Source organism: Esox lucius, chromosome 24 (assembly GCF_011004845.1).
Source record: "Esox lucius isolate fEsoLuc1 chromosome 24, fEsoLuc1.pri, whole genome shotgun sequence".
Taxonomy (NCBI): domain Eukaryota; kingdom Metazoa; phylum Chordata; class Actinopteri; order Esociformes; family Esocidae; genus Esox; species Esox lucius.
Window position 1 is genome coordinate 5965007 of NC_047592.1, and position 16278 is coordinate 5981284.

The 16278-nt window shown below is 45.2% G+C and overlaps 1 protein-coding gene across 4 annotated transcripts in view; it reads right to left on the reverse strand.

Moving 5' to 3' along the window:
• Positions 1–5393: 5393 nt before the first annotated feature.
• Positions 5394–16278, reverse strand: part of LOC105020743 (NACHT and WD repeat domain-containing protein 2) — a 46100-nt gene continuing 35215 nt past the window's right edge. For all 4 annotated transcript variants that reach the window (XM_029118015.2, XM_029118016.2, XM_029118014.2 and 1 more), the window contains 2 exons: positions 15475–16064; positions 5394–11126 (listed from right to left, as the gene is read on the reverse strand). In XM_029118015.2, coding sequence (XP_028973848.1) covers positions 7227–11126; positions 15475–16064 — 4490 coding nt within the window. In that variant the 3' untranslated portion in view covers positions 5394–7226. The remainder of the gene's footprint in view (positions 11127–15474; positions 16065–16278) is intronic.

Here is a 16278-nt window from a genome sequence, read left to right on the forward strand (position 1 = left end):
AAGCCTGGTTACAATATGCCTGACAACACCTTGACACGCCTCACAGCCTCTGGCACACTGTAATTTGGAGTGACAAGACCAAAACAGAGCTTTATGGTCACAACCATAAGCGCTATGTTTGAAGAGGGGTCAACAAGCCCTATAGTGAACAGAATATCATCCCCACTGTGAAGCAAGGTGATGGCTCACTGTTGTTTTGGGGTTGTGTGAGCTCTAAAGGCACAGGGAATCTTATGAAAATTGATGGCAAAATGAATGCAGCATGTTATCAGAAAATACTGGCAGACAATTTGCATTCTTCTGCACGAAAGCTATGCATGGGACGCTCTTGGACTTTCTAGCACGACAATGACCATAAGCACAAGGCCAAGTTGACCCTCCAGTGGTTACAGCAGAAAAAGGTGAAGGTTCTGGAGTGGCCATCAGTCTCCTGACCTTAATATCAGAGCCACTCTGGGGAGACCTCAAACATGCGGTTCATGCAAGATGACCAAAGACTTTGCTTGACCTGGAGGCATTTTGCCAAGACGAATGGGCAGCTATACCACCTGCAAGAATTTGGGGCCTCATAGACAACTATTACAAAAGACTGCACGTTGTCATTGATGCTTAAGGGGGTAATACACAGTATTAAGAAATATGGGTATGCAAACTTTTGAACAGGGTTCAGTAAATTTTTTTCTTCGTTGCCATTTTAAGTTTTATGATTGTGCCATTCTGTTATGACCTGCAGTTGAATATGAATCCCATAAGAAATAAAAGACATGTGTTTTGCCTGCTCACTCATGTTTTATAAAATGGTACATATATTACCAATTCTCCAAGGGTATGCAAACTTTTGAGCTCAAAAGTATACTCACAAAAAGAACGGAAACCAACTGATCAGAGCTATGATTGAGTAATCTATCATGGATTAAAATATGTTTGGTATATAAAATAATATTTGATCATATGATTGTAGGAAACATTACATATTATTTTTTTTACAGAAAACAGATAGTCTCTTGTCTCTTTATATGAGTGGTAGTCCAGCTCCTTCTACAGAATAACAAGGAAGACAAACTGGGATAGGTTTGAAGTCACAACATGGCATCCAACCAAGCATCCGTGTTCAAATTGACATTGACTTGTGCATTGTTGGGCTTAAGCCATCATTTCTTTGTTTAAGACATATAATCAGGCACTAAGACGTTTGCAACAATGCAGCTTTCATCAGTGCGGTTTGCTTCTCGTTCTTTGTTTCACAAGAAGCAGGTACACAATCAACCCTTTTATTCATAATCATTTGATCTATTTGACTGTGCGGGCCACACTGTGAATAATGAAAATGCCTTAAAGTGCAAGTTGACCTCTTTTTTTTATGCGGTGTTCTCAGCAGGACACTGTAGACGCATTCACAGGAAAGTGTATCAAAACTATGTCTCAGTCTAGATACGGTATCTCGCTCTGATTGGTCCCTTCACTCCTAATACTCCCCACTTGCCCGTTTGTGTCAATTCCTACGACTCCCAAGAGTTCCATCTTCCCCTGTCAACTGAGTGGTGTTGGCATGGGATTGATAGTGGCCAGGGAGTTGGTCTAAAAGCCTCTAACCAACCCCGGGGCAATGTCCCCATTGACTGCCATGGGGGTGTTGTGTTTTCAAGATTGGACCAAGGGAAGAGTGCCCCCTGGTGGCCCTCCAACACCTTTTCCAGCTGCAGCATCTCTCCCGTCAATGGAGGGAACAGAACCCACACGGCTAAGCTTCAGAGGTGAGCCAGCAGTGGGATTTAGGCTGAATAATTTTTTTCCTGAGGGACCCATATTGAGCAACTGTTCCAATTGACAACAGTGGAGTAGAGAATACATTTCACGTCGCTGAAGTGGTTTATTCACGAAGGCAGGGCCTTCATGTCTGTTCACTATTACCAATTGGCAGCTCTGAAATACAACCACGTAACACCCTTTGAAGTTGTTACCGCCTCTTAATAACTGACACATTTGATCTTCATAGATTTTTTTTTTTACGGATCCGCGTCTAAGAGCCCCAGAACACGGCACTGCCCTTTGTCAACATTCTATGGCCCTGACAACGCTTTTGACGTTTACCAACAAAGACAGGCCTGCAAGGCAGGTGGGGAACGCAACAGTAGAGGCAATCAGACCGGCTCAGATTGCCTGAATCCATTTGTGGAGGTGGAGGGCAGAATTTTCATTAAAACTTCAGTCCACCACTAAGTTTTTCGGCGCGGTTTCATCTTCTACCACTCTGTGGGGTGAGAGAAGAGATGGTGAGATAGAGATAGATGAAGAGATAGGGTGAGACAGCAAGATGAGTGAGTTGAGTCATACTTAAACCCTCCTATCCTGAGGCTGCATAATGAAATATGGAAATAGCGGATCACAAAGGGAGGCCCCCTGTGCTCAAGTGTCAACAGCGCAAGTGGTCAGTTATTCTGGGGCTGACTAAATGCAGCTAGGTGCAGGGTGCCTGACACTGCCTCAGGGCGGGTTGGACCAGAAATCTAAGCGAGTCCACCCATTTAACAAACTGTGTAATTATCAGATAAGTGTGTGTGTGTGTGTGTGTGTGTGTGTGGATGACGGCTGCGGTGTCTGCATGAGGAATGTTCTTGCTCCAGCCAGCTGGACCCTCGTTTTGTTTGTTCAGAGAGGGGTTTACCGATGGAGACGTGACCTCATCCCCTGTCCTTACACCAGAGGGTGTGGCCACTTGCTCAAGGCATCTGCCAATCCGGAACAGCGGTCGCCGTGGAGACGGCACACTCCAGATCAGACATGGGCCGCAGGGAATGGAAATGGGAGCCCGAAGCAACAGGCTTTAGCCGTCCAATCACATGGCCTGAATGTGATTACCTGTGTGTCTGTGTGCATGCGCGCGTGTGTGTGTGTGTGTGTGTGTGCAGCTGCAGGGTAGCATCAGAGAGCTCCAGGTGTCTGCTATATAACCTCACGATAATGACGCTGTCTAACAGTGTTTGGAAAATATTCAGCATGGTTGTCTGGGGCTGAGAGCAAAATAGCCAGGGCAATTACTCCACCCATCAATTAATTTTACTGTACACCCCTGCTTGAGTGTGTGTGTGTGTGTTTATTCAAATGAGAGAGAAAGACGGAGCAGAGAGAACGAGGGAGGGTGGAATGGATGGGGAGGGACAGAGACATACAAAGCGAAGACAGAGTTGATCAGTTCACGTACTACACAAGCTGTTCGCAAGCGTGTGACTTGAGAACGACAGAGAAATATGCCAACCTAATCGATGGGGGGAGGAGCCCCGAAAGTCAGGTTGTCTAGACGACCAGTAACCACCTCAGACTGGTTCAATGACAGGCACTACAGGGCGATCTGGAGGCAAAAAGTGAACCGTTTTATTACATTAAAATGTTCCATACAAACAAAGCATACACATTGTTTCATGTTGCTTCCGTCACAAGTTTCTCTTTTTCCCCCCTCACCCTCTGTTAGAATAATTCCAGTTAAACAACTCTGTAACAAAATGTAAGTACAACATTTATGAAAATATAAATATCTCTAAACGGGTAAGTCAGTCCTGACCATACAAAGAATACTGTAGAAACATTCATCGACAGTAAGCCAGTACCGTGTTGCAAACACACACACACGCGCAATTGTTAAAAGTCATTCAAGTCACGTGACATAACAATAATACAGTATACTGGCTCCCATATTAGACACATTCAAATATACTTTAAACTGGCATTCCAATATATTGTGGGTGGACTCAGCTGAACTTACTCTATAGCAAAGATAGTACATTTTCTCTATCACGGTTGAACGTAAACACTGGTAAAGACTGTTTGGTCATGATGTGAGTTACACAAGCATCAAAATGGATGGGGCCACCATAATCCGAACAAAACTACCCAACTACGGTGTTGACTTTGGCAAATACACTGTATGATATTTCTAGATTTATAAAGTTTGCTCTGACGTCAATTACATACTTTAAAGCTTAATACTGCTACTAAAGTTTTTAAACGACCCTCGGGCTAACATCTCAACTGCTGAAAGAGAAGTAAACATACAAAGTGACAGAATAGCCCTTAAAAGGTTTTATTGGACAGAATACACAAAGGTGATACCGAGTTATCCTTGACTGATGAGATCCTTCCATTATAACTCAGACTCCCTTTCACTGTGTGCTAAACTAAGGCCAAACCCAATTCAAGAGCAAAGACACAATTATAAATATTACTAGTGAATAATATTCTCATCCGATTTCATATGAAAACCTTTACAGAATATCTTTCATAAGAAGCTGACACAAAACCTTGATAATCTAATGTATATGTAATTTCAGTTCCTTTACATAGCTAATACAGTACTTAATTCTCTCTCTGAATGCTAAGACGATAAACAACTCTGGTGAAATTAAAAGCTGTAAAGTAGAAGACAGTTTAAGGCGTGGACGCGTACATTGAGATGCTACACTATGCTAAACAGTGGTTCATAATCCACTACTGAGAAACTTCTTGAACCGGAGACACCAGGTTAAGTCGGACCACCTGTTAAAAGATGTTTCTGCATGGATTTAGAATTTCAAAAACCTCTCCTCAAACACAACTCTTTCGTTATCGGTAAAGTACCTTAATCCTCAATACTTTGTGTTTGTTGACAATTTAAACCAATCAAATTTGTGATGTACGCTGGCACACGTATCACTGTTTGTACCGTGGTAACAAATTCCCTGCATCTTTGTAATTGTCAGTAGTCTGCGTGAAAATAAACAACGTTTTTCCAGGCAATCCAGGCACTCACTTTGATTGCATTAAGCACAACATAACATTTTAAGGAGTTGCACAAATTGCAGCAGCCAATAGACATATGTACACGTTTATAGTTTTTCCTTTTTCGTACAGTACAAAAAATAAATACAAACTTCTTGCACAATGCAAATGAAGTAGCATAAGGAAGAGTGGTCAAGCTCACTGGAATGGCTTTGGAAATGTAAAACAGAAACATATAAATACTTTGTTCTTCAAATGCAAAAGGACACATACTGGCAAACCAAAATATTATATATATTTCAGTATATATGTACATGTATATACAGTACCAGTCAAACGTTTGGACGCACTCATTCAAGGGTGATTTTTTATTTTTACTATTTTCCACATTGTAGAATAATAATGACATCAAAACTATGAAATAACACACATGGATTCATGTAGTAACCAAAAAAGGGTTAAACAAATCAAAAAGCGTTATTATTTTAAATATTCTTCACAGTAGCCACCCTTTGCCTTGATGGCAGCTTTGCACACTCTTGGCATTCTCTCAACCAGCTGCAAGCGGTGGTCACCTGGAATGCTTTTCCAATAGCCTTGAAGGAGTTGCCACATATGCTGAGCACTTGCTGGCTGTTTTCCTTCACTCTGCGGTCCAACTCATCCCAAACCATCTCAATTGGGTGGGTTTTGGGTCATTGTCCTGTTGAAACCAAATTATAGTCCCATTAATCGCAACCCAGATGGGATAATTGATTGCTGAAGAATGCTTTGGAGCCATGTTGGTTGAGTGTGCCTTGAATTTTAAATAAATTACAGCCAGTGTTATCAGCAAAGCACCCCCATACCATTATATCCCCTCCTCCACGCTTCACCGTAAGAACCACATGTGCTGAGATCATCCGTTCACCCACCATGCGTCTCATAAACACGAGGTGGTTCAAATAAAAAATCTCAAATTTGAACAGATTTCCACTGGTCAATCAATTAATCAAATGTATTTATAAAGCCCCTTTTACATCAGCAGTTGAAAATCATCAGCCTGAAACCCCAAGGATCAAGCAACAAATATTTGGAAGCACAGTGTCTAGGAAAAACTCCCTAAGAAGTCTGGTCTAATCTCCAGTGATCATGTTTCTCAGGCCAAGCAAGTCTCTTCTTCTTAGTGGTGTCCTTCAGTAGGTGCTTCTTTGGAGCAAATCGACAAAATAGGCATGATTCAAGTGGTCTCCTCTGAACAGCTGATATTGAGATGTGTCTTTTACTTTAACTCTATGATGCATTATTTGGACTGCATCCTGAAGTGCAGTTAATTGCCAGTTAGGAAGCTGGTCACTCTGGGTCTTCTTTTCCTCTGGCAGTCCTCATGAAAGCTGAGCGCAAAGAGTATACAAAGCTGTCATCAAGGCAAAAGATGGCTACTTTGAAGAATCATATTAAATGTACTTTGATCTGTTTAACACATTGTTGGTTACTACACGATTCCATGTGTTATTTCATAGTTATGATGTTTTCCCTAGTATTCTACAATGTGGTAGATAGTATAAATAAAGAAATACTCTTAAAACAGTAGGTGTCTCCAAAGGTTTTGACTGGTACTCTATATATAGTTACCTATATATGTATATATTATATACAGTCACTTAAAAAATTATTGGCCCTTGATAAAATGAGCAAAAATACACAGGTATTGCATTTTTTCAATGTGGCATAAATATGATTTTTAATGATTCAAGGGAAATAACCAGAATGACATATTTCCTAAATTGTACGAGTAAAAATTTCCAAATGATTGGAGCCCTTGTTTTCAGAACTTTGTGCACTGAGCCTTACATTACAATTTTTTATGGATCCTTGAGATTCCATTCTCTGCTTTCATGGAATGTCCTCTTCAGTTCAAACCACAGGTTTTTCAATGGGATTCAAGTGTGGAGTCTGAGGTTTTTGACCAAAATAAGTCTGAAGGATATCAAGGGTTATGAGAGATGCTGTATGGAAGAATTATCTAAGATCCCTTGCAGTATTTGTTCAATCCCATGAACAATATAGGACAAGGCTCAGTAGAAAACTCTGCAAGGGGAGGTACATGAAGTACTGAAATGTGGGTGCCAATAATTTGGGAACAACATTCCCCTAAATAATGAATGAAGTGCAATCTGCTCTGCAAGTTGTAAAATTGCAATTCAATATCGGTGTTGCTTATTTTCAAAAGGCTTTTTTGTTCGTCTATATTTAGGGGGCCAATCGTTTTAAGAGTGACTGTATTTTTACAATTAAAAACTACTCAGAATCTAACCGTCATCATGAAAAAACAAACACCATAGTCTGTAGGTCTTAGTAATACATGACTTGAGTGCAGCGTTATGTTAGCATTCAGACCAGAGTAGGCTATACTGAGGACTGGCATCTGCAGCTGAATCAGGTGGCTGTAAACAAGAGTCAACTGCACCCCTCCCTCATCTCCACCCACACTCTCACTGCAGCAGTTCACTCTTTTTGGTGGGAGTGGTGCTCTCCGGCTCCCCTGAGTCGGACACGTTGATGGGACTATCCCTGGAGAAGACCTCGGTGGACTCCCTCCACACGCAGTCGGCGATGGTCTTGAAGCTGTGGTTGCCGCATTTGGGCCGCACCTTCTGCGAGGCGTTGTTGACAATCTGCCGGCTGTTGGACGTGGCGATCTTGATCTTGAGCGCGGCGTCCACGCGGTCCACCACCGTGTATGTGCCGATGCTTCCGTCCTCGAAGCCGATGATAATGTTGAGCGCACGCTGGGACAGGCAGAGAAAGGTGGGCGTTTTGTAGAGGGAGCACGTCCCTATGCTCTTCCCGTCTGCCAGGCGCATAACGATTAGGTTGGACACCACGCCCACTTCGTCATCCTCATCACAGTTCCGGAAGCAAACGTATACCAGGTATCGCCCGTCCCTGGACAGCTTTTGCCGCCAGATAATACCGGCGGCGTGAACGAGTCTTAGCTTCCCGCTGTGAAGGTCCAACACGTTAACGTTCTCATCGCCCTTGGAGACAATGCCTAGTTTGCCATTGGGGGAAATCTGAAAGTCCTCCAGGTTTTTGAGGAAGTTAGTAGGCAGCTGGACACGTCTGCAGACAGACTCATCTGCCACGCTCCAAATAAATACAGTCTCTGTAGATGTAATGAATACCACAAAGTCAGGGCAGTCGGGAATGAGCTTGAAGTTGACAATGCTAATACCATCGTCACAGACAAACTTCTTGGAAATACTTCCTGACCAGAGGCTGACGGCAAGCAGCTTGTTTTTAGTGGTTCCCACTATGAAGGTATTTGCGGTGGTGATCAGTGCATTCTGAAGGGTAACCAGGATGTTGCACACCTTGTGTCCAGTGGCCAGCCTCCAGACTCTGGAGCAGTTCTGTTCGCAGAGGGAAACCACAAACTGGTCGTTGTGAGTCATCAGGAGCTGGGATATCTTCTGTCCATTGATGCGAAAAATGTTTTCGCCTGTGGTTGTGTGCCAGACATACTGGCTACACTTGTCATCCGACGTAACCATGAGATCCCCAGAAGAGGTCAGCACACAGTTCTCCACCAAGCCCTCATGCTTGAAGATAGTCTCAATGAATCCGGTGCTGAAGTTCCACTTGTGAATAGCTTCGGAGCCGTCCATGGTGAACACAAAGTCTTCCCTTCCAGAGAGCTGTAAACTCTGGATCCTCTTGCCTGTTTTGTCAATGTTGGACATGGCGGTGATGATGTCAATGTCCCAGACTGAAAGCACTCCACTGCTAGCCACAGACAGGAGCAGGTTGTGGTGAGTGGACTTGATTAGTTTCACGATGGCACCAGAGATCTCAATCAGGCTGGCCATACACTGCCCACTGTCTCTCCTCCACACAAAAATAGATGATGTGTTTTCCATTGAGGCCACGATACTTTGGCCATTTTTGGAGAGGACAGCAGCCACAAAACGCTCGGCACGTTTAGCCTTAAACTTCTCTGCCATTTTCCACAACTTGGTGTCTAGGACCTCAATGCTCTTGTCTTTGCAGATGAGGATGGAGCGCTGGTCTTCCGAGAGCTCGATTCCCACCACCTCACTCTCATCCCCTCTGCAGTCGTAATCTTCCATTAGTTTTGGATTAGTGATCTCTTTGGTGTTCCAAACTGACAGGCTCCCCTCATTGTCGATCATCACCATCTGGTGAATGGTGTCCAGGACTAAGATAGACTTGACAAATCCCCCAGAGAACTCGGACGTGACCGTGGCCAGTTTGTCTCCAGTCCCCAGATGGAAGACAGATGTGGTGTTGAGGTACTGCCCACAGAAGGCATACATTCCGTCAGGGGAGCACTGGACGCAGGTGACCTCGTACCAGCAGTGGAACTGGTAGAGGGGCCAGCCGTATAGCAGATCAATGACGTTGATGTCTTTACTTGCCTCCAGCCAGGCTAAGGCGTGATGGCTAGACAGGGTGAAGCCGTTGATGAACGTCACCCCTCCTGTGATACCACACTGCTTGGATCCCTTGATGTCCACTTCAGACAGAAGGCAGGACTTATGGTTATCATATATGAGCAGCGTGTTCTTGGTAGTCGCCACCACCAGGTACTTCTCGTCACTGGTTAGCCGAATGCCAAGGACAACGGAGCGCGCCGTGTCAATCTGCCGTAGGAGCTGCCTGCTCTCCACGTCCCAGGTGCTGACGGACCCATCCTCCAGGGCCACCAGAACGATGTTGGGGGCCAACGTGGGAAGGATCTCCACAATCTGCATATAGCTGGAACACAGCGGCAGCCTTTCAGGACTGTAGGTGACGTCCATCGATGAGTGGAGTGGCACGATGGAGCAGTACTTGGGGCCGTCTTTGTCGCACTCCAAGAGGAGGTGTCGGAGTTTAGGCAGGGAGGTGACCACTGGGAGGAGTCTCTGCTGCAGCTCTGCGGACAGGGATGACGGGTTCTTCATGACTTTGACCTTGATGCTGCGCAGCGTGGAGGCCAAGAACTTCAGTTCCTTTTCCTGGGAATAGCTGTAGGCCATGTCGATGTCGTTCAACGCCTTCTCAAACTGCCCTATCTTGATCATGGTGTAGAGCCAACTGAAGTTCATTATGACCCCGTACATCAGGTCATCTGTGCGGCCGCTTCGCGTGAGGTGGTAGAGGAGCTCTGTCATCTTCCTGTGGTTGACGAAGAAGATGTCGGGCTCCAGGAGGTTGCACTGGAACACCCAGGGTTGCTCTGGAGTCTGCCTATCGTAGGAGTACTTCTCTGCGGATGCTTCTTTGTGAGATGGCTGCTGTGGGTGGGGGTTCTTGTGTTGTGAGATGTTGAGGGAGGCGAAATGGTTGTTGTCGCAGTGGAAGATCTTCTTTCTGCCTCCTGACCACGCGCCTAGAAAGTACTCAGCCAGCAGGCTGTGCATTTGGTGCACGTCCTCCTCGTTGCTAAGATACAGCTTTTGGGCAATAAGGTGCAGGTGCCTATTGGCCCACACCATCAATGTGACATTACGCACCTGCCTCTCGATCAGGTAGCCCTCCAGTTCCTCCTTTAGCCTCGCCACCAGGTCGTAGGAGATCCTCAGAGGGTTTTTCAGATTGGAACTCACCATGATATCACCCAGAACACTGTTGTCCAACGACAGAATATCTTCCAGCTCCACCTCTGTCAGCCCTGCCTTGGCCATGGTGATGTAGCCCAGGGCCCTAAACACGAACCTCTGTCCCAGCTTGTTCTCTACCGAGTAGAAGAGCTGCTCGATGCTCTCGTGTACCGTGGAGCACAGCGAGCGATCGTCCACGTCCTTGTGTGAGCGCCAGTGCACCACCTCCCGATAGATGAGGTTGACAAACATGGGTAACGTGCACTTGGCCAGCGCCTCATTGACGTAGATCTGCTGCCCCGAGGTCACCTTCCTCCGCACCCCCAACAGCTGCTGCTTCAGTGTCTGACTGCACGCCTTACGGTCCCGCTGAACCAGCTCTATGTAGCGCGTGTCGTCGTGGATCAGACAGCGCAGCTTCTGGAGGATCCCGTGCTTGTTTGGCAACGTTGAGACCACAATGCGGACAGTACGAGGCAGGTGTGTCGGGAGCCACCACAGCTTGCGGGCCTCGTCGGCCTCCGAGAGCTGCTCCAGGGCATCCAGGACAATGACCAGGGGCCGGTGGAAGGAGGACTCGCTCAGGAGGTTGACCAGCAGCTCCCGCATCTCCTGGATCTTGTTGGGCAGGAAGTGGATCAGGCAACGGTAGTTGATTGCTATCTGCTCGCAGACACTCTGCAGGAGGGTTCGTAGGTTTGTGGCGAACTCAGAGGAGCCCACAAAGCGCACCACCACCACTGGGTCTGTCTCGGGGCCCATCTCCTTCTGCAGCCACATATAGGCCTGGAAACAACAAAGAGAAGGAAAACAGATTTAGCGCACTGTTTATTGAAAGAGCTCTGTGAATAGACAAACATTTAAAATGTAATAATTTAATAGATGCTTTTATCCAGTGCATGCATTTTCATACTAGCTCCACATTGCGTACCGTGCTCATTGCTTATGGCGAATGCGATTAATAATAGAACGGTGATGCATTTTTGGGCAGTATCGTATACACAACCATGGGATGGCAGTGAGTTACCCCAGAGGAGCAGAACCCAATGCCAAGACATGGCATGTACATTGCTGTGCATAGGTTCTCCAATAAATGGTTACTAAATAACACCTAGCGTTTTCTCTTTGAATTGCATTTACCGTACAATAGTTCTCAAAGTCTAGAACCACCTCAGCCCATAATCCGTTTCCTCTGTAAGACAAGGGTTATCTAACTTGAAAGAGCTCTAAGGAGAGTATTTAATTTTGTTGTTCGTCATACGTCAGTGGCATTTTAATTAGTTAGCGTTGCAATCATTTTTCACGCACATCCCTTTAAACATGTTTTTATAATTACACCATATCCAGTACATCCATATTTACCCAGTGAGACTATCAACAATCAGTAGGCAACATGAAGCTTCACTGAAGGGGAAGGTGCTAGATTGGAAAGCCATGGAACTAGATAATGATGACTTGATATGAGCAGTGCAACGAAGAGACAGATACAGTTTGCTTCAATACCAGTTATTTGGTCTCCAGCGGCTATATACTTCGTAAATAGAACTGCCAGAGTCTGAACTCAGTTTGTAGACCTGATAAATTATTCAAGAGATCCAATCCTGTGAACATGTTCAGCTGTCCTCCCCTTGTGAAGGCCACGAGGTAAACAGAAAAACAACAAGTGAAAATGAAAAATGTTTTCAAGAGTTTCCCAACGTAAGATATTTTATGAATCAGCCGTTGCCTTTGTCTCCCTTATTTTATCCATATTCATATGCTTGAAAGTCATCCGCTGTGATTTTTTGAATCAATAAACACAACTTGACACTTTTGGAACAGTACTTGAGGCTCTGAAAGTGTGTATGTGTGTGTGTTAGTGAGGTTGTCTGAGTTTGTAAAAGAGTGAATGTGCGTAAGTGTGTCTGCCTACATGTAGGATAGTTGGTGTGCCTGTGTGGGTTTGAGAGGATATGTGTGTGCATGTGAACGTCAGCACAGCCCGCTCTATACCTCTAATGGCTCGACTGATGAATTCATGTACAATCTTGCCCTGAAATCACAATCGCCAGCGAATCATTTAATTGGCTGATTCATCCAAACTGCCCTATCTTGATCATGGTGTAGAGCCAACTGAAGTGGATTATGACCCCGTACATCAGGTCATCTGTGCGGCAGCTCCACGTCGGCTGGTTGAGGAGCTCTGTTCCCTCCAGTTCCTCCTGTAGCCCCGCCACCAGGTAACCTAAGAGGTTCATCCCCTCCCATCCCTTCGTAACATAAAATATTAAAAAGTGCTACAGATAATAATGTATGTAGATGATAATATGTGCAGGTATTTAATGTTTGTCCCTCTGGATAAGGAGGCAAGCTAAATTACCAAATGATAAGGTAAATGTGTGGATGTTTGTAAGCATAATGCTGTGAGTGTGTGTGTGTGTGTGTGTGTGTGTGTGGCATGGAACTTCCAACTCTGCAGAAAGCATGCCAGGTCCCAGAGAATACTCAGCTCAGCATGAAGGAACCAGTTTTAGCGACTGAAATCTGTGGTAATTTCCTCCCTGGGGTGACAGGCTGTGTCAACACAGTCCCTCCCATCCTTTTATTCCGACCAACCGAAATACAGCTATCCCCCCTTGGCCCCGCCTCTGGGGCAGCAGGGGCCTTCATATTTGGGACACTGCATGATGAATGGCTGCCGGTGTTAAATGCAGTGTACTTACAGTGCTGTGCGACAATCTAAATTCAAATGATCCATTTAATTTATTCTCGTCCCTACAGGGCGCGCATGTTATGCGTGTGCTGTATTATTGTTCGTGTGTGTGTGAGAGTGAGCCGCCAGCGTTGCTCTGCCTGCCCTCAATCCAGAAATGGTTCCTTTCATCCCTGACGATGTAGCGTCCCACCGGGTCGCCCCCTCGCTGAGCGAGGGGAGGAGCCTCCGGCACAGTGGTGGTCTGAGCGCGTGCGAGCTTGGCCTCGGCCACGTAAAGTAAATCACTTTTCCTCACAAGGAGACAATTTCACGGCATCCAGTAGGAACGCGCTCAGACCGACAGCACACGCGACTCCCTGCGATGGTACCCTAATAAGTCCACGAGCCAGACGGCATGACATCACGTATTTGGCGTCATTAGGGAGGTGGAGCCTAATGACTAATATGGAGCATGTATGTGGGTCATTTCCTGGTATGATACCTGTGTGTAATAAAGCTAAGTTTGGGGATAGTATGGGTTACATTGCTATTTACTTTACAGATATAAGTGGAGGAGGGGTTTCCTGTTCAGGGACCAGAGTTTGAATGTGATTGGTTAATTCTGAACACAGCCACATCCCCAGTTATAAGAGGGTTTTTTCCCCTTAAAGATCACAGTTAGTTTTTCAATTGAATTGTTCACGTTATAGGACACATTAAAGGTGGAAAAAGTTCTCACATGATTTATCTCTGTCTCATTCTTTTACATCACAAGAACCTGGCATTTTAACAGGGGTGTGTAGATTTTTTACATCCACTGTGCATGTTCATTTTGAATTTGATGCCAGCAACATCACATTCGATTATTTTGTTGCCTCGGCCCCATTTAACTGACAGTGATTTGAAATTCCCATATTAGTAACCAACACTACTGTTAACCGAAATCTTAGTGTGACTTGCAGATCAACAAATGACAGCACCAATGAAAAACTCAACATAGGACATCTTTCAATCTATTAGGCCTACATGCAATAAAATCAACACTCTAACTGATTGGGATCACTGGGATCCCGGTACGACGCATTCCCCCGATACGAATGCAATAACCGTTGTCTCATTCAGTCCTGGGATTAAAAAACTTTAGATTAGTTCAATGTGAAATAAAAAAAAAATGTGTATTACTGGTGTTCGTGAGATATTTCAAATTGGCACAATTATCAAAAGAGGTGTTGTTGCTTTGTCATTACAAAGTGTGCGTAGATCGATGGCAGAAAAACACTGTTCAGCCAATTATCATTTAAATCTACCCTGCAACAAAATGTGGAGAAACGGAATGAAGGGGCCAGGACACTTTCTGAAGGCACTGTATATATCTGAGAGAGCAGCAGAATACATGGTAACTTATGCTGCAGTATTATATTTGTATATATTCGACGCAGCAGCCAAGAAAAATAAATATAATAATAATATTACAAAGTATAATAGTGACAATTACTTCTTCATAATTTTTTGTCATTGACCAAATCAAGCCGACAACATGGACATTTTGTTTGATGAGGCTTTTTTTGCCGTGAGCTAACAGGGTAACAGAGATAGGCCCAGGTTGTCTTCCTGTTAGGCTGGCAGGGATGAAATGCTTCCGTTTAACATGACCGGGAGAACGAGCTTAGAAATATTCCAACTTGTGTCTGTGATTTCTAATCAGCCTGTGGACATTCTGTTGCATAAAGGAGTATAAAGGTATGAAAAACAGAGTAGGGTACCTTTCTGGAGAAGGTTTCACATATCAATACGATCAGTGGTTTGTGGGGCAAAATGTATTACACCATCAAACCATGGCTTTCCCAAGGTGGTGTTACATTTTGCCTGGCTCATGGACAACTTTATGTCAGACTGGTCAGCCAGACAGATGCTCAAAATGTATGTACAGCACAACATACTTATGTACAACATACCCATGTACCTTGCATCTTGAACTTTCAAAATACAAAATTAACCACTTCAACCACATTCCCAGTTTTGGTTAGGTACACGATATATATTGTTTTCTAGAACTTGCTATGATTATTATATATGTTCCACTAACTGTAAGTTACAAAAGAACAAAAAATGTAACATAATAATAAAAAAAATCATGCCTGGTACTATTCTAATTAGCTCCACCGCGAAACAAAATTGCATTTCTATCAGGGCTGTTCAAACATATTTTTTTCCATCATTACAAAACACTAACGCACAAGGTCTGTGTAGAAAGCACACACACCCTTGCGCACGTTTGCACACAGGAGACCCACGCCTCCAAAAACACACATTCTCTCTCTCTCAAATTAAAATCCCGTCGTAAATCAAAACCTCCCTTTTAATCCACCATCCAACGTCTGTCCAAAACCCGGGCGGTCCCTTTGAGGTCCTTGAAACCTAGACAACCCATCCCCGGCGGCGTAGCGGTTTGCCTCTCACCTGTTTGGCCACCTCAGCCAGCAGCAGAGTCTTCCCGGTGCAGGGACCCCCGTAGACCACCATGGGGCTCGTTCTACTGCCCTTGGAGGGCAGCATGTACTCGCGCACCAGGTCCAGCGTCTCGCTCTTGTACTCGTAGAACGCGGACAGGCCCTTGCACAGCGACAGGTGCTGGAGGATCTCGTCGTACAGGGGGTCCGTCTCGGTGTCGAAGTTCTGCTGCACTGTGGCCTGGATGATGTCCACCATGTCCTCGTAGAACTGCTTGCAGAGGCCTTCCACGTAGTGGCTCTCCACCTCCTGGGAGTAGCCCAGCTTCATGTCGCAGTGTGTCACCGACGAATAGACGCGGAGGTTGGACGACGCCACCACCGTCGGGATGAACTCGTCGCGCACCTTCAGCAGGCGCTCGTAGGCCTCCTGGTTGCGCATGACGCGGTCCTCGGACACGACAATGTCCATGTACTTGGCCATCTCCGGGAGTTTGGCGTGCCGGTCGAAGTTGGAGATCTTGCGGATGTAGCAGACACATTTCTTGAGGAAGGCTGGCGTTTGTTGGCCCAGTGCGAAGTCCAGTTCATCCTCCAAGGCTGTTCGAAGGGGGAGACGGAGGCATGCAACGCTGGTCAATTAAAAGTTAGAACTTTTTTATTTTTAAGTACTGAGTGCTCCTATGCTCGTCTTTAGAAATGGCACATCTGGAGATTTCTAAGACTAAAGCCACACAGATTCTGGCAGTCTTAAAGCCTGGCTTTTGGCTGTGATTAGCTAGGCTATGTTTCCCTTAAGCCATTTTAAAGGAAA